Source organism: Euprymna scolopes, chromosome 28 (assembly GCF_053919585.1).
Source record: "Euprymna scolopes isolate OS-2025 chromosome 28, ASM5391958v1, whole genome shotgun sequence".
Classification (NCBI taxonomy): domain Eukaryota; kingdom Metazoa; phylum Mollusca; class Cephalopoda; order Sepiida; family Sepiolidae; genus Euprymna; species Euprymna scolopes.
The window spans coordinates 72,698,935-72,718,923 of record NC_136509.1 but is presented as its reverse complement, the minus strand read 5'-3'; the positions used below and the strand labels follow the sequence as shown (position 1 = coordinate 72,718,923).

The 19,989-nt window shown below is 29.9% G+C and overlaps 1 protein-coding gene across 3 annotated transcripts in view; it reads left to right on the top strand.

The window, feature by feature from the left end:
- The window catches only part of LOC145249692 (uncharacterized), a 78,029-nt gene that overhangs the window by 28,602 nt on the left and 29,438 nt on the right, over window positions 1–19,989 (top strand). For all 3 annotated transcript variants that reach the window (XM_080111494.1, XM_080111495.1, XM_080111492.1), the window contains exons 9-12: window positions 5,173–5,302; window positions 13,067–13,231; window positions 15,594–15,790; window positions 19,445–19,571. In XM_080111494.1, the coding sequence (XP_079967620.1) occupies window positions 5,173–5,302; window positions 13,067–13,231; window positions 15,594–15,790; window positions 19,445–19,571 (619 nt within the window). The remainder of the gene's footprint in view (window positions 1–5,172; window positions 5,303–13,066; window positions 13,232–15,593; window positions 15,791–19,444; window positions 19,572–19,989) is intronic.

Sequence of the window (19,989 nt, the reverse complement as noted above, 5' to 3'; positions counted from 1 at the left end):
AGGTCAATTTTTTAAAAAATTTGCCCCCAATTTTGACCCCTTAACATTTATTATTTTGGTCTCAAACCAAAATACAAAGTTTGATCCATGTCCAAGTAACCTACATTTAAAATTTCAAGTGTTTAGACCCAAAATTGGCAGAGGAGTTTGGTAGAGTTTTAAAAGGTTAAATCTTTGAACTTTGATTCCTTGACAGCCAAATCTCTGTCCGAAAACCGATTAAAAAGCTTTTCCCAAATCTCGAGTCTGTAGACCGAAAATTGACAGAGTTATTTAGTAGGGAAATGCACACATGCACGCACGCACATTTCACTTTTATAGATATATAGATTTCTATTAATGTTTGTATTAGTCTTATACTTATTATTTTTCTTACTGTCATTCGTCTTTAGTATTAACATTTTTGTTCTTTCATTTCTTAACATTATCTTTAGTATTTTTTATTTTCTTAATTAATGTTATTAGTATTAGTTTTATTCCTGGTCTTATTATCAATATTGGTATCAGTAGTATCATTATTATATTTTTCATAGTATTTTTTTTTTTCACAAAGGAGTCACCATTTATCAAGGCCTGGAGGCTATTCGAGGATAAGGGTTAATAAGTGTACAATGGTCCAGGGGAACATGTAGTAGTGGAAATTTGGTAAATCGGATTATTTAAGGGGATGGCTCATCAAGAATTTGTTCACGTTGGACTTGAAGACAACCATGTTGTAGTCAGTTGGAAAGCAGGAAAACAGAAAAGAGTTCCACAGGCGTGAAGTTCTAAGAAAGAAGCTTTTTTCATGGAATCTACATTTAGGTTTAAGCATAGATAGAGATTGTAGGGAAATTATTGATAGTTTTTTCAGCTAGACGAGTGTTTTTCGTGAAAGTCAGGACGGAGGAACCATAGATTTGAGCTCAGACGAGCACTTGCCATGAAAATAACGATAAAGCAGAGACAGGCTGGTAACTCTTCTTCTGTGGAAAAGAGATTACAGGGAAGAGAAAAGGACATCCTCCACTAGGCTATGAAGTCTATTTTGAACTGTCAAGGCAGGATAAGCTGCTTCTAGCAGCTCCTGTCCAGATGTGGTAACAGTATTCCATCCTTGGACGTACTTGGCTCTTAGACAGGTAGAGAATTGCATCAGCAGTGAGATATCTATTGGAGTGGTAGAACAATCCTACCATTTTTCCAGCAGCCTTGGCAATGGATTTGATGTACGTGTTCCATCTCAGATCAGGAGTAAAAGTCAAAACATGGTACCTCCCCAAGACGAGAGCCATTCATTTTGACTGATGCCAGATGGGGATCAGAGCGTTGATGATGAAAAGATGGTCTTAGATACATTAAAATTAACCAGCCACCTCTTTCCGTATTGCACCACGTGATCAAGATCAGAGGCGAGAGAATCAGAGAACTTGGTTATTTATGCTGATGACACTACCAACTATGGCAACACTTCAAAGGTAGTGTCGTCAGCATAAATTTCTAGGAATGATTTTAGGATGTTATTTGGAAGTTCGTTGATGTAGATCAGGAAGAGAATTGGGTCCAGGATGGACCCCTGAGGGACTCCAGCATTAATACTGTGAGCTTCTGATTTCTGCCCATCAGTCACTACTCTTATGAATCTATCTATCAGAGAGAAACGATTTAATAATTGAAAAGACATTTTATAATTAATCTTATCACTTTCTTTATTCTGACTATTATTAATAATTGTATTATAATTTTTTTTTTATTGGTCTTCATATTAATATTGCTAAGATCACTATCATCTAATAGTATTTATCATGAGTTCTGACTTGGACATTGAAATTTTGTCACTTCCTCTGAATTCCCGGGCAACGCCAAGACAAAGTTAGGCTAATATATACATATATATAAAAAGTGGATGGATTCCTCCTGTCGATTTTGACGTATGTGGATCACACAATGATTAAGTTGTCCGAAATCCACATAGATTTATAACGGTGAAGGCTTATATAGAACCATCCGCACAACTGCTAATTTCCGTCAGTGTAATTGAATTTTCGTAGATGCATATCTTAATGAAGACAGCATAATATATGGCATAATCACATTGACACACCGGTTCTGATTAGATCACCGAAGTTAAGCAACGATGAGCCTGGCCAGTACCAGATGGGTGACCATTTGGGATTAATACTAGGAGCTGTTGTATCAGGACGTAGAACTTTCAGGTTTGTATCTGGAGACACATTTAAAACCACTGGAAGAGATCATTTGGACCATACCAAGATACCACTTAATATTATCAGCTGTTTATCTATGGGCATAAAAACTGGTTAAAACCCACCATCTAGTATCAACATTACTTTTGCAATGTGTCAAGTGACTCACAATCGCAATATGGTACCTTGTATCCATAGTACTATTTCAAAGGCGCTAGCATGTCTCTCTCTCTCTCTCTGTTATCGTTTTTCTTAGATAACTATTTCTCCATTGCAATTCTGCTGTCTGCATTATGCACCTATGCAGCTTAATAAAATGCAGTTGCGGGTTAGGGTTGCAGTTGCAATATACTTTACCTGAGATTTGCAATTTGAAAAAAAAAAAAATCTACCCGTAGTTATTGCATATAAGCGGTCATGCTCAACCAGTTAGAGCAGTTGTCACCCAACAAAAATGGCTTCCTGACTTAAAATCCACCTAACACTGATATTATTGTTGGTCCCCTGACAAAAGGAGGGTGGACCTGCAAATTCACCTGTGTCCGTTCGTCTGTCCACACTTTTCTCAATAACTACGGCTTGGAATGTTTTGAAATTTTGCACAAACATTAAACATGATAAAAGTAAAAAAGTAACAGAACGGATTTTCCGGGAAAACTCTGATTGCCTCCCTAGGGGTACCTTTTGGGTTAAAATGGCTGAAATTAAAACTTTTGTGCTTATTAAAAAAAATTGATGCCTTGGATTTTTATAAAACTTTCTGAAAAGTTGTAACTAACTGATTTCTATATAATTTTGTTTGTCTGTACTTTGCGATAACTCTTGGGTGTGCCCCAGGGGCTCTTTTAGTGCTAATAAAAACACTTCATTTTTGGGACTATTATGCTATATAGGTCTAAAATTTTCTGTGTATGTCTATTTAGTAGTTTTGCATGGTGCTGAAGTCAAATTTAAATATGTTAAGGCCTTGGGGACTTTTGGGGCTTAAATGGGGGGGTGGGGCTTAGTCATATCTTTTTTTTTGCATGGTGCAATCAAATTTACATATGTTTAGGTCTAAAACTGCACTGTTTGTTCATTTTCACCAAGATTTGACATTCCCTGGGGACTTTTGGGGCTAAATGGGGGGGGGGTGCTGAACTTAGTCATTTTTTATGCCTCATCCACTCACGGGGACTATGCATGCTTCACTTCTTTTTTGCCTTTTCCTTTGCAAAAGTCAATTATGTTCTGCAAATTCCAAAACAAAAACAATAATTTCTCTCTACAAAATAATCAAACCAAATCCCATGAATGAACATTTCAAATATAAGACAACTTGAAACAAAAATACCAACAAGAAGGAAAAGGGTATTCAACTTACTTCGGTAAGTTCTCAGAAATCAGAGCACCTCTTCCTGGAGCTAACACATAGTTTCTATATGAGATAGATATCCGATTAGTAACGTAATTAGTAACTGTAATTGCCAGAATTAGGAGTGGATTGAGCATGTTCAGGAAGCTTTTGTCGTTACTAACCAGCAGGGTGTTACCGCTGTCGACCAAAGGAAGTCTTATCAAGCATGTGATGATCTATGGAACTGAAAACTGGTCAGTGAGCATTTCTGATATGAGAATCTATAAATATAAAAGCGAAAATGTATGTATGTATGTATGTATGTATGTTTGTTCGCTTTTTCTGTATGTCTACAAAAGGCTTTTTTCAGAGAAGCAGTCGGTCGCTTCACAACTTTTTAAAACTTTTTATATCACATATAAATCGTAATATCTCAGAGTTAACAACGAAGCTCGCCTGTCTATTTAATTTGCTCGATTTCAGGAAGATAAATATTCAACATTTGTCGCTCGCCGCATGTGGGTTAGTCTTTTTCCTATAACATCTTGGGAAAATAACAATCCCGCAGTCAAACTTGACCTCATTAACTCATTAAAACGAGCACCTGCCAAATCTAAGTAATTAAATAAATTCAAACGTGTTTCCGTTAGCATCTCGCGGTGGGGCAATCATTAACATCGCACTTTTTATTTTTTTCACACTTTAATTTACAACTTTGCCTCAAGGGTTCGGGTTCGACCCTCATACTTACCTACCAAAACATTTTTTTTAACCCCCCCCCCCCCCGGAGTTTCCACATACACCTCCAAACACCCGGGCAACGCCAGGAACCCCTTGCTAGTAATATAATAGATGTGAAATGTGAGTGTTAACGACAGGCTTAGATCTGTTGACCTGAGGAAGATTAAATTTGAAAAGTGGATTGCCCTTCCCTGTGCTCCGATATATCCAATATAATAAAACTTGTTGACAATCAAAATAAAACTTTTGATTAATTTTAATATTTAATCCGGGTAAATATTTTATTTGGATTAGTCTATAATATAAATCTCGCCTGTCTGTTTAAATGTATGTCTGCCTAAAACTTTCAACAGAGGCGATGGATTTTCACGAGATCTGTATCCTTTTGAAGCTCGACTCTTCGGATGACAAATATCGAAAAATTGGCCAAAAACATTAATTCCTTCACCCTTTTTTATAAGTCATTCAAAGTTTGCATAAACGATGTCACATAAAAGGTGTTATTTTGACCACTCGTGACATCACAATAACGGCAGACTCATCGATAAGAGTGTTTGGGGTTTTTTTTTTCACCTCTTTTTCCTCTGGCACATTACGCGTTTGAGCCTGCTTACTACTTCTATTTTTTTTTTTTTGGGCTTGCAATTTTCCTTTTTTCGTTTTTTGCTCAATCAACTTTTTCCACTTTCTTTTCCGCCTTCACGTCACGGGTTCGAGCCTGCCTACCTACAACAACTTTTTATTTATTTATATTTTTTTTTTGCTCAACACACATCTCTCAATACACAGGCAGGCTAGTTATAAATAAAAAGAAAGTGCAGAAGTTTTTGCCGTCGACACTCGGATGTTCTCCTACTTTGGGTAAAATTAAAATTTCTTAACAACTAAATCTAACGTTTGTCTTTTCAGGCAGGATCTTGTTTACAGACAATCTGAACCAATTGATCCGCAATACAGTTGGAGTGACGTTCACTATGGAAGTCATCCTCGCTCTGTTGTGCTTACTACACATAAAACCATGGATTTAATTGATCTTAGGGTAAGTGATAAAAAAAAACGTTTTAATTATCTATTTATATTTGAAAAGTGTCGACATAGAATCAATAACAGGTGGTGATATCAGTTTTTTTAAACCTTGCTTTTGTTCATTGAAAGCAACACAAGAAACTAGTAAATTACCATATTCCATTAAGTATGCCTATGCTCTTGAAACTCTGAACTCATCTGTGTTCTTATAAATATCTAGTAATAGTTAGACTTTTTTTGTAAAATAAACATCTATTAGTGATGGAACGATTCCAATATTTTTCTGGATTGCGATACAATTACTGATTCTGATTCTTTATAAATCTCTGAATATTTAACTATAAAGTTATTATTCTCCCGACTACCATAAAAATGTGCAGATATTTTCTTAAATAGAAAAAATTGGACTGGGTGATCTATAGATTTTAATTTTACTGTTAGCTTAAAATCAATAAATATTTATTATTTTATCATTAGTATAAATATTTATTATTTTATCATTAGTATAAATATTTATTATTTTATCATTAGTATAAATATTTATTATTTTATCGTTAGTATAAATATTTATTATTTTATCATTAGTATAAATATTTATTATTTTATCATTAGTATAAATATTTATTATTTTATCGTTAGTATAAATATTTATTATTTTATCATTAGTATAAATATTTATTATTTTATCGTTAGTATAAATATTTATTATTTTATCATTAGTATAAATATTTATTATTTTATCGTTAGTATAAATATTTATTATTTTATCATTAGTATAAATATTTATTATTTTATCATTAGTATAAATATTTATTATTTTATCATTAGTATAAATATTTATTATTTTATCATTAGTATAAATATTTATTATTTTATCATTAGTATAAATATTTATTATTTTATCATTAGTATAAATATTTATTATTTTATCATTAGTATAAATATTTATTATTTTATCGTTAGTATAAATATTTATTATTTTATCGTTAGTATAAATATTTATTATTTTATCGTTAGTATAAATATTTATTATTTTATCATTAGTATAAATATTTATTATTTTATCATTAGTATAAATATTTATTATTTTATCATTAGTATAAATATTTATTATTTTATCATTAGTATAAATATTTATTATTTTATCAGTAGTATAAATATTTATTATTTTATCAGTAGTATAAGCAATTGAAAATTTAGCGTTAAACAAAATCAAATAAAAAAAAAAGAAAATTAAAGGAATCGTTTTTGACATCAGAAAATAGGCATAATTTTTTACGATTCAAATGCCCCTAAAAGTTCCAATCTTTCTGATTCTTGATTAACATCTATAGCTTATGTTTTTCTTAATTGCATTAAGCTTTGCTTGGCACATTTTAAAATAGCATTACGAATGTGAATATTAAAATTTGAAATTTAAGAAAGCTAAAAACTATATGTGCTTTTTTTTCATTAAAATAAATATTTCTTACCTTAAAGAACATAAAGCAAGCTTTTCAACCAAACAGGTCCTCGTCAAGGGAATATTTCTACTATTCTCTAGTAATATCTCTATCTGTACTCTAACATATAACAGACTCGAAATTTCACACAAAAGTACTTTATTTATCTGGCAGTGTTCTTAGATAGGTTTTGTATCGGAATGTCTTTGAGTTTTTTTTTTTATTAATCATTTTTTTTTTTTCCTTTAGAGATATAATAATCACTCATGAACAGTAGTAGGTCTTTGGGGTGTTAAATGAACAATTTGCAAGTCTCCTCAAATGAAAGCAAGTTGCTTATGTGACAATGTTGTAAAAAATAGGATAGCACTGAGTTGATGTAGATATCTTATTGTACAGGTTCTGCCACACAGAAGTAGAGAGTGTGAGCCACCTGACATCCAGCTGAAAGGTTCTGCTGGGGGCGGCTACAGTATGATGTGGCACAATGAAGTGTATAAATATCTCGACGATTTGTAAAATTTCCCCACCTTAGGTAGTTGTAACTTCATGCAAAATTACGGAAAAATGTAATGAGTAGTTATTGAGAATTTTGGGGACGAACAGACGAGGGTGAATTCTAAGGTCCGAATCTGACTAAGTCGATGGACCAAAAAAGTTATAACGCATTGAGTAAGAATGAGGGCTTTATGTAAAACTAGCGAGGGGTACCCGGCATTGCCCGAGTGTTTGGAGGTGTGTCTGGAGGGTTAAAAAAAAAAAGAAGTAAGTATGAGGATCGAACCCGAACCGTGGAGGCAAAGTTATGAAAAAAAAAAAAAACGGTGCGACGTTAACCATTGCCCCACCGCAACATGCTTACGGAAACACGTTGCTGAACGCTTCTTTTTTTCCACCCCCAAGATGTTATAGGAAAAAGACTAACCCACATGCGGCGAGCGACAAATATTGAATATTTATCTTCCCGAAATCGAGCCAATTAAATAGACAGGCGAGCTTCGTTGTTAACTCTGAGATATTACGATTTATATGTGATATAAAATGTTTTTAAATGTTGTGAAGCGAATGACCGCTTCTCTGAAAGAAGCCTTTTGTAGACACACAGAAAAAGCGAACACACATACATACATACATTTTCGCTTTTATATTTATAGATTAAAAACAAACGGTTTGGTTTGAAATTCCACATAGGTTTCCAAGTTTGAAAAGATGCAGCAGCAAGTCCTGGGAACATATATCAAAAAGAACAGTTGGAAATAAGTCATGCACTACTCACTAAAACTATGCAGTTCTTGCAGCTACGGACCTTGAAAACAGAGCTATTAAATCTGACATAGTTATATATGGGACAGGAAGGAAAAAGAAGCAACATCAGTTTCTACTGATAAATCTCTAAATATTTAACTATAAAGTTATTTTCTCGAATATCGTAAAAATGTGCACATATTTTCTTAAATCAAAAAAAAACACTTGTGGGAGGGGGTGATCTATAGATTTTAGTTTATAATTTTATTTTTATAATAAATCTGACTAAGAAGGTCGACCAAAAAAGTTATAACGCATCGAGTAAGAATGAGTGCTTTATGTAAAATTAAAAACAAACAAATGGTTTGGTTTGAAATTCCACATAAGTTTCCAAGTTTTAAAAAATGCACCTTAAAAAGATTATAGATTATATCGGAGGAAATGTGAAAATAACAACCAAGATGAAAAGGGAAAATAGTCTAAATAATACAAGCTTAATTTACCGTTTATCAAACTCTATGAATAAATATTTATTTTATCATTAGTTCAAGCAATTGAAAATTTAGCTTTAAACAAAACCAAATAAGATAATTAAATGAATCGTTTTTGATATTAGAAAATAGGCACAATTGTCTAATGTTTGTCTTTCCAGGCATGATCTTGTTTACAGACAATCTGAACCAACTCTAGTAACAGTTAGGCTTTTTTTGTACTTTAAGCTTTACTTGACACATTTTAAAATATCATCAATGATACTGGGTCAAAAAGAGGTAAGGCGGAAAAGATAAGAAATTACTAAGGTCTGAAAACTGGAATTTTAGGAAGATCCGTGGGGATTCATAAACTCCCAACCAGATGTTTACCTGTTAGCTGTCACAGACAAAGTGTGTAAATGCATCACTACAAACCCATTCAGTCAAAAAGTAAAAAATAATAAAAAATTAATTAGCCAATGGAAGCTGCAAGGCCCAATAAAAATAAATAAAGACAACCAACGTGTCTGTGGTAGCCGGCTAAAAATAGATAAAAGCCCAGCATTTTTGTAAATGAGGAAAAAGGGAAACAAGTAGCAAGAGAACAACGTACAGGTACTGTCAGGAGAGAAGTCAGCCCGTGTTCGATGTTAAGGCCAATAACTGCTCCTAAACTAACAAAAAGGAATAAGTACACTTTATGAACATTCTTTTTCTCTTTCTCCATTTATTCTAACGGCTAATTTTGTAATATCTTAAAAGCTGGTGGCACATAAAATGAACCTTTTTGAGCACACAAACATTCAATCTAGTCTTTTATTGATGATAAAAGTTATTCAAACCTCAAATGCTTATAGTTTGTTTTGTGTTGAATGGATTTCTATTTGATGCTTTTTTATGTTGTAATACACACAAACAAAACCTATAGATCTCTATCATTCCAGTAATTATAAGAGCAACTGAACTCCTGAAAAAGAATTTAGAAAACTACCTGGCAAATATATTCGGTGAACCAAGTGCAAGAGAGATTCAAACAATTGCTCTTAAAGAGATGGTCAGAATCTTAAAAAGATCTCTTGGTTGGAATATATATAATAACAGGTAAATGTTTGGGATCTGGTAGAATGCCCCATCCCCAGGTTAAACAAACCTCCCGACTGATGCCTTGAATTTTAGGAGAAAAATAAAAATTAGCCCCAAAAGGTGTGTTTTTCATCCCTAAAACACCCTGGGGCTTAAACCCCAGAATTTTCCGCGGGTATATTATGTTTCCAGATGTATATCCATGTGATTTTGCTTTTGGGTAATTTTCAACAAAATCTAATGGTCGGAAAAGATTCTATGTCCCGGAAAGTGCTATTTTTGGCCGTTTTGACCCCTTGTGGCCCTCTTGTGATGCAACCAGAATTTTTATAAAAAAAATTGAGAATGTTACATTTCCCCACCTTAGGTAGTTGTAACTTCATGCAAAATTACAGAAAAATGTAATGAGTAGTTATTGAGCATTTTGGGGACAAACGGACGAGGGTGAATTCTAAGGTCCAAATCTGACTAAGTCGATGGACCAAAAAAGTTATAACGCATTGAGTAAGAATGAGAGCTTTATGTAAAATTAAAAACCAACAAATGGTTTGATTTGAAATTCCACATAGGTTTCCAAGTTTGAAAAGATGCACCTTAAAAAGATTATAGATTACATCAGACGAAATGTTGTGAAAACAACAACCAAGATGAAAAGGTAGAATAATCTAAATAATAAAATAATCTAAATAATACAATAATCTAAATAATAAAATAATCTAAATAATACAATAATCTAAATAATACAATGATCTAAATAATACAATAATCTAAATAATACTATAATCTAAATAATACGATAATCTAAATAATAAAATAATCTAAATAATAAAATAATCTAAATAATAAAATAATCTAAATAATACAATAATCTAAATAATAAAATAAGTTAAATAATACAATAATCTAAATAATACAATGATCTAAATAATACGATAATCTAAATAATAAAATAATCTAAATAATAAAATAATCTAAATAATAAGATAATCTAAATAATACAATAATCTAAATAATACAATAATCTAAATAACACAATAATCTAAATAACACAATAATCTAAATAATAAAATAATCTAAATAATACAATAATCTAAATAAAACAATAATCTAAATAAAACAATAATCTAAATAATACAATAATCTAAATAATACAATAATCTAAATAATAAAATAATCTAAATAATAAAATAATCTAAATAACACAATAATCTAAATAACACAATAATCTAATTAATACAATAATCTAAATAATACAATAATCTAAATAATACAATAATCTAAATAATACAATAATCTAAATAATAAAATAATCTAAATAATAAAATAATCTAAATAATACAATAATCTAAATAATACAATAATCTAAATAATACAATAATCTAAATAATACAATAATCTAAATAACACAATAATCTAAATAACACAATAATCTAAATAATACAGTAATCTAAATAACACAATAATCTAAATAATACAATAATCTAAATAATACAATAATCTAAATAACACAATAATCTAAATAATACAATAATCTAAATAATACAATAATCTAAATAATACAATAATCTAAATAATAAAATAATCTAAATAATACAATAATCTAAATAATAAAATAATCTAAATAATACAATAATCTAAATAATAAAATAATCTAAATAATACAATAATCTAAATAATACAATAATCTAAATAATAAAATAATCTAAATAACACAATTATCTAAATAATACAATTATCTAAAAAAAAATGATCTAAATAACACAATAATCTAAATAATACAATAATCTAAATAATACAATAATCTAAATAATACAATAATGTAAATAACACAATAATCTAAATAATACAATAATCTAAATAATAAAATAATCTAAATAATAAAATAATCTTAATAATACAATAATCTAAATAATAAAATAATCTAAATAATACAATAATCTAAATAATACAATAATCTAAATAATAAAATAATCTAAATAATAAAATAATCTTAATAATAAAATAATCTAAATAATACAATAATCTAAATAATAAAATAATCTAAATAATACAATAATCTAAATAAAACAATAATCTAAATAATACAATAATCTAAATAATACAATAATCTAAATAATAAAATAATCTAAATAACACAATAATCTAAATAACACAATAATCTAAATAACACAATAATCTAAATAACACAAGAATCTAAATAATACAATAATCTAAATAATACAATAATCTAAATAATAAAATAATCTAAATAATAAAATAATCTAAATAATACAATAATCTAAATAATAAAATAATCTAAATAATACAATAATCTTAATAATAAAATAATCTAAATAATATAATAATCTAAATAATAAAATAATCTAAATAATACAATAATCTGAATAATACAATAATCTAAATAATACAATAATCTAAATAATAAAATAATCTGAATAATACAATAATCTAAATAATACAACAATCTAAATAATAAAATAATCTAAATAATAAAATAATCTAAATAATAAAATAATCTAAATAATACAATAATCTAAATAATACAATAATCTAAATAATACAATAATCTAAATAATAAAATAATCTAAATAATACAATAATCTAAATAATACAATAATCTAAATAATACAATAATCTAAATAATAAAATAATCTAAATAACACAATAATCTAAATAACACAATAATCTAAATAACACAATAATCTAAATAATACAATAATCTAAATAATAAAATAATCTAAATAATACAATAATCTAAATAATAAAATAATCTAAATAATACAATAATCTAAATAATACAATAATCTAAATAATACATAAATGTAAATAATACAATAATCTAAATAATACAATAATGTAAATAATAAAATAATCTAAATAATAAAATAATCTAAATAATAAAATAATCTAAATAATACAATAATCTAAATAATAAAATAATCCTAATAATACAATAATCTAAATAATAAAATAATCTAAATAATAAAATAATCTAAATAATACAATAATGTAAATAATAAAATAATCTAAATAATACAATAATCTAAATAATACTATAATCTAAATAATACAATAATCTAAATAATAAAATAATCTTAATAATACAATAATCTAAATAATAAAATAATCTAAATAATAAAATAATCTAAATAATAAAATAATCTAAATAATACAATAATCTAAATAATACAATAATGTAAATAATAAAATAATCTAAATAATAAAATAATCTAAATAATACAATAATCTAAATAATACAATAATCTAAATAATACAATAATCTAAATAATAAAATAATCTAAATAATAAAATAATCTTAATAATACAATAATCTAAATAATAAAATAATCTAAATAATAAAATAATCTAAATAATAAAATAATCTTAATAATAAAATAATCTAAATAATACAATAATCTAAATAATACAATAATGTAAATAATAAAATAATCTAAATAATAAAATAATCTAAATAATAAAATAATCTAAATAACACAAGCTTAATTTACCGTTTATTAAATTCTTTTATTTCAGACGCCAGCAAAGAAAACAACAAATCTATTCAATCTTCCAAATCGACACTTGAACACCAAAGAAAGATTACAAGTGTCTAAATACTCTACAAATAACAGTTTCCAACATTTTCTGGCCACAGATTATGCTTTATTTTTATTGGATGAAAGATTTCCAACATATCCGGTGAGTCCCATATCAAAAAGTTTATTGTTTAATGATTTTTTAAAATTGTCAGCCAATTTATCTTTTCTAATTTTAATTTATTTAAATTATTTGTTTAGATAACATTAGCTCTTCCTTGTCGCACTTATAACTTATATTGTACATGAAACTTATATTGTATGTATGTGTGTGTGTATATATATATATATATATATATATATATATATATATATATATATATATACTAGCAAAAGTACCCATCGTTGACTGGGTTCAAAAACGGCCTTCAGAAAATGGACTCTCATTTATGAAAGTATGATAGGTTATGAAAAGGAAGGGTTGTAAAGAGATAGCTTTGAATTTGGGGGTATCAAAACCAAAGCAAAATATGATGAAAGTAAAAATAAAATAGATAAACCACATAATTTATTATACTATACCTGTTCACATTGAAACACTTATCGCAATATTATGTGGATCTATATTAAAAGAACCTTGTTAAACTTTGTGACATATTTCCATTTTATGGAGGTCAGGCGCGAATGAACACCCCATAATTTTATTATACCATATTTCTTCAAACTGAAACCTAATTATCAAAGTATACTTACGCAGATAGATATGAAAAGTGTTTATTAAAGTTTGTGCCTATTTCCATTCTATGGAGGCCAGGCGCAAACGCAGACCCCACAATTTTATTATACCATCCCTATTTAAGTTAAAACATACTTATTAAAGTATTATTATGTACATCTATATCAAAAACACTTGTAAACGTTTTTTTTTTAATTTTTAAATTTTTTATTTCCATACTTTGTGGACCAGGTGCGAACGCAAACCCCACAATTTTAATGAACCACCGTTCTGCCAGATAAAACATACCCATTCCTGTGTGTCGATACATCTTCTATCATTATATGTGATCAGTTTTCTATAATAGTCAACCATATAGGAGCCTATTCGTGGCCAGACACACACACAGACGTTCAGCTTATATATATATATATATATATATATATATATATATATATATATATACACACAGGATGTCCAAATAGTCACTGAAGCGTTTTGAACTTTAATAGATTCTTTATTTTTAATGATAATATTTCTGTAGTTTTAACACAATCTGACGAAGACATTGAGAAATTTAAAAACAAAAAATTCAAACAATCTTTATCCATGAAAAATAATGTCTTTTAAATATTGCCCATTTTCAGCTTTTCATATTCATAGCATATTCATAGCTCAAAATTTTTTTAATCTTTTATATCCATCTGTTGGTAGTTCAGACGGTAGCAATGCTGGAAAGATAAACAACGACTTATGCTGGAGCACTAAATGTTCTGATTTGCATGCTAGCAGATGGTAACCAAGTCATATTTTTTGTTTATAACGTTTGAAATCATGACTATATATTGGATATATAATCAATAGCGAATTGGCTCTTTAATAATAAATAAAAACAATCTGCAGAAATTAAAATATAATATTTACGCATATTTTATGAGCAAGCAATGGCAGGTGGGCCAACTAATATATATATTATATGTAGATATACATATAAACTTTGGTCAATCTAGATTCCTTTTTTTTTTTTTTTTTTTATTACATTTTCACCCCAAACAAGGCAAATTGCCACTTTGGTGTAGGGGGCTACTATCAGGGGCAACAACTACTGGGGTACTATGTAGGGATTTGGGCAGCAAGGTGTCGGTTCACGTTACACTTGAACTTCTGCACGTCAGTACTGTTGGGGAAGCAGGGACCTGGAATGGAATTCCAGAGTCTAGCGGTTCTGGGGAAGAAACTATTGGAGTAAAAAGATCTTTTACATCTAGGGATCTCTACAGTGTGGGGGTGGGATTTAGCAGCCTGTCGGGTTTGTTGAGGGTGCTCACGTCGTGGGGGCACAAGTGATTGCAGTTCGTCAGAGCATTCACCACTAAAATACTTGTAGAAAAGGCAGAGGGATGCAACATTTCGTCGATGGGACAGAGGCTGAAGTTTAGATGCCAGTTCAGGGCCTATCAGGTTTGCGACTCTCTTTTGAATCTTGTCAAGGAGCGAGAGACTAGTAGCAGATGCACCAGCCCAGATGTGGCAGCAATACTCCATACATGGGCGAATGGTGGCCTTATAGAGGTACAGGATACTTTCGGGTGTTAGTAGTTTTCTAGCACGGTAGAGAGAGCCCACCTTTCTTGCAGCGGCCCTGGCAATGCCTTCAATGTAATTGTTCCAACTCATGTTTCCTGTGAACGTTAGGCCAAGGAGTTTGAAAGATGGACTCTCAGATAAAGAGTCGTTGGCCATTGCCAAATTAATTATTTTACATTCAGTTTGATTGGTTCTTGTTGTATTGCTTCTTTTTATTACTTAGGTTCTACAGTGGCAACACATGTTGACGAGTGTTCCGCAATATATGTCTTTGGTTCGTGGAGTGGTTCAGTCTACATTAGATGATGTCTTACTGATTGGCAGTCAGTATCCTCCTGAACTGATAGCTATCCAATATAGAAGCGCAGAAAATGAACCACCCATCGCTGTCTGCTCACCATGGCGTATTTCTAAAAATTTGTAAGTTAATGTAAACAATTTTCTTTTCTTTTTTTTTTTTTTAATAGGCAACATCATCATCATCAGATGTAAGCTCAGATGTTGTTATTATTCTTCTACTTAAAAAATTATTGTTACATATTCATGAGTAACTTGATGTTGCTTGAGACAAAAGTAATATATTGCTATTAAAACTTCTACCTCTCTCTATCGTCCTTCTTCTTATCTTATCTACCCAGCCCATTCCTTTCTCTGGATATACATTAGCAGAATTTGAATTTCACTATTTTACAAATGAGAAAATTTATATGTAAATTACGACAAAGGTACAATAACTGCTCCTGCTGCTTCTCTAGGCATGTCATTCGAATAATCTGTGACAATGGACAACCTCTGATTCTAGAAACCTCATAAGATATTTGCCAAAAATAAATTCTCAAATTTTTTTTTTATAAATCTGGACAAAAGAATAAGAAGCAATTAGTTTTTATTTTAACAGGTTAGCATAGATTTTTTTTGTTAAAAATCCTTTTAAAAAATAAACAAGGACTTAAGGAAAATATTTTTTAAAATTTTAAGGAAAATATTTTTTTTAAATTTAATGGTTTAAAGAGGGAATATTAAAAAAAATCGAAAATTTGATAGTTTCATCTTTTTCTCAGCTTACCAACTCACCTTCTTTACTGCTGCTATCTAGCCACCCAGAAAGTTAAAAAAAAAAATAATTGTTGTGGTGTCATTGGTATGTAGAATTTAATAAATCATCTGTTTTTGTTTTGTTTTTTTCATTGTTGGTGGTTTTGGCTGAAGGTGGAGGGCATATGTAATTAAAATTGAAGAATTGTGGTCTGAAATGCTACCAACGTTACTTTCCTGTGATTAAATGCCTTAAAAATTGGTACAAACCTGTTTTTGTGCAGTCTGTAGGATCCTGTGCAGTCAAAAAGAATGAAGAAAAAATGAAATAAAATGGTTAATCTTTATGTTTGTGAGATGAGATGCAAATGAGATGCTTCAGTTTAAAATAAAAAAGCTTGATTTTTCAGAAACTGGGTTGATTTTTGATTTGGGTGTTGGAGTAGTGACTCCATGGGTTAGCATGGATTTTTTTGTTAAAAATTCTTGTAAAAAAAATAAAAAGGACTTCAGGAAAATATTTTTAAAAATTAAAAAGAAAAATTTTAAGGTTTAAAGAGAGAATATTAAAAAAAATCGGAAATTTGATAGTTTCATCTTTTTTTTTTTTTTTACATAGACATAACCACTTATCAAGGCCAGGGACCACTCCAGGATAAGGGTTACACATATACAGTAGTCAGTTGGACAATATAGTAATCTTTTTCTCAGCTTACCAACTCGCCTTCTTTACTACTGTCTAGCCACCCAGAAAGTTAAAAAAATAACTTGTTGTATCATTGGTATGTGGAATTCAATAGATCATCTATTTTTTTTTTTGGAAGTGGCGAGGGGCGGAGGGGGGGGCATAAAAACCATAGTATCTTTACTATTACATAAAAAGAACTTTGTCTGTGTGTGTGTGTGTGTGTGATTTCGGAAACAGCAGGGCCGATTTTTATGAAATTTCACACAAACGTAGTTGATGTGTTTGGGAGTGTTCTTATGTAGGTTTTGTCTCAGAATGCATCTGATAAGTATGGAAAATCGATAATCAAAAAATCTGATTAAAGAAGGAAATCCAATTTTTGACCAAAGTTAACACTAACATCACAAGTGCATTTGAGAAGTTTTATCACCACACAAGCAGAAAGGTCCAGCCTTATAAAATCAACAGTTGGTTCTTTGATAAGACGGGGGCGCATTCGAAATGAATGCTTTCTTTTTAGAAGGTGAATGGAAATTTTGCTCATTTGAACAATGATACTTGACTGTTGCATGTTTAACTTTAATTCAAGTGATTATGTAAAAATAATGTCAGAAAATCAATAGTTGGTTCTTAGATAAGACACGGACGCGTTCAAAATAGATGTTTCTGTTTAGGGCACAATCAAGCCATGAAACTTTACTTTTGCATATTTATCTTTAAATCAAGCCATTATGTATTTGATGATTTTATAAAATTAGCAGAAGATTCTCTAAAGTGCAATGTAGACTACAATGTATTATGGACTAAGTCACTGCAGGGAGGCATGTTAAGCTTCCTCCCAGTAGCACTGTAGGGGGGAAGGGCTAACTAAAACAGACAAATCAATCGATTTGATTAAAAAAAATGGATGATTTCACTGATAATAAAAGTATGGGAGTGTGGAACATTTGTTGATCCTCATTCAATCCCGGACAATGTCGGGTCTCCCTGCTAGTCATAGCTAAGAGTATCCTGTATCTATACAAAGCCGCCATTCACCCATGCATAGAGTATTATTGCCGCATCTTGTCTACTGCATCTACCACTAGTCTGTCACTCTTAGACAGGGTCCAAAAACAGAATCTCAAATATAGTAGGCCCCGCACTATCAACCAAACTCCAACCACTGTCCCATCACTGCAGTGTAGCATCCCTATGCCTATTTTACAAGTACTTTAATGGAATGTGCTCTGGTGAACTTATAGCACTTGTTCCCCCTCAATGTAAATAGCAACAAATTCATCTAGCTGCAAAATTCTACCCCTTCACTGTAGAGATCCCTAGATGATAAAAAGTCCTCTATTCTAATATCTTCTTTTAGACTGTTAGATTTTTTAATTCCTTCTCTGCTTCATGTTTTCCTGACTGTGCTAACATGTAGAAGTTTAAATAGACATGTCGCTCATCTCCTGGGACATAACCTCTGTTCCCAAACAGTAACCAGTTACGTACAAGTAGCAATAGGCCTTGTTTGAGATGATATTTTACTCTTATCATCCCAAACAAAGCCTATTGCTATTTGTACGTAACCGGTTACTGTTTGGGAACAGGGCTATGTCCCAGGAGATAAGCGACATGTCTATTTAAACTTCTACATGTTAGCATGATTCATGTTTTTAGTTATTTACCTTCTGGCTATGAGGATGAGGCTGTAAAAAATGGAAGAGCTCATACGACCTCCAATCTTTGTTGGTCGATGTTGAATTAAAGATCTGATAAAGCTGCAAAAAAATACAAGTATTACAATTGGTTATATCTTAATTGAAACATCATCAAATGAATTCTATAAAGCTTATTTCACATAATTTAAAATTGAAAAATTATAATCTGAAATGCTACTAACGTTACTTTTCTGTGATTAAATGTCTTAAAAATTGGTACAAACCTGTTTTTGTGCAGCCTGTAGAGTCCTGTGCAGTCAAAAAGAATGGAGAAAAAATAAAATAAAACGGCCATCTTTTTTCTTTACATGCTTGCAAGATGAGATGCTTCCGGTTTTGAATAAAAAAGGTTGATTTTTTTTTCAGAGATTGGGTTGATTTTTTTGGATTTGGATGTTCGAGTAGTGAGTTTTGTTAGCAGTGTGTCATGTTTTGGAGTTGAGAGTTTTTGACAGCAGAGCATCAAGTTTTGGAGTAACAAGTTTTTGGCAGTAGTATAGAACAGTTAACACTTGATTGTTTTAACTACAAAAATATTAAATGAAAATTTTTGAATGTCACTGAAAGCAAAGAGAGAGAGAGAGAGAGAGAGAGTTTCTTTTTAACTGTGACAGTTAAGTAGTATTTATTTTTATGCATTGTTTGTTGTAGAGATTTCTTTTACATGGACAATATGCACTACAAAGTAGAAAATGAATTAATCAAGAAAAGACTGACCACACCTTGTATTGGTATCGCTGGACAGTCGCTGAATCCAGAAGGGATGCTGGTTTTCCAGGTGTGTCTTTGTTAAAATATTTTTTTTTTATCTTTGAACAAAAAAAAAAAAATAAACAATTATGTTACAAAATTTTTGCAGGTGAGGATTGATAATTTGTATTATTGTATTGTATTATTATCCATTTGTGCAATTTTTTTTCTTTCAGCATATATTTTCAAAGTTTTAGAAACTGCTAAAGAAACTTTCTAAATTTAAAATGTGTTTATTTTTGGAGTATTTGGACTACCTGATAGTTTTCACATTTCTGTCAATGTAATTGTTACATCTGATGATACGTGTTATTGGCTTTATAATCACTCAAAAATGATTAACAAACTAAATATAACCTTTAGCACATTTATATAATAAACTTACAGATTAAATGGTAAAGTAAGAGCTGCTGAATGTGTAATGATTAAAAGTCTGTGTGAAGGGT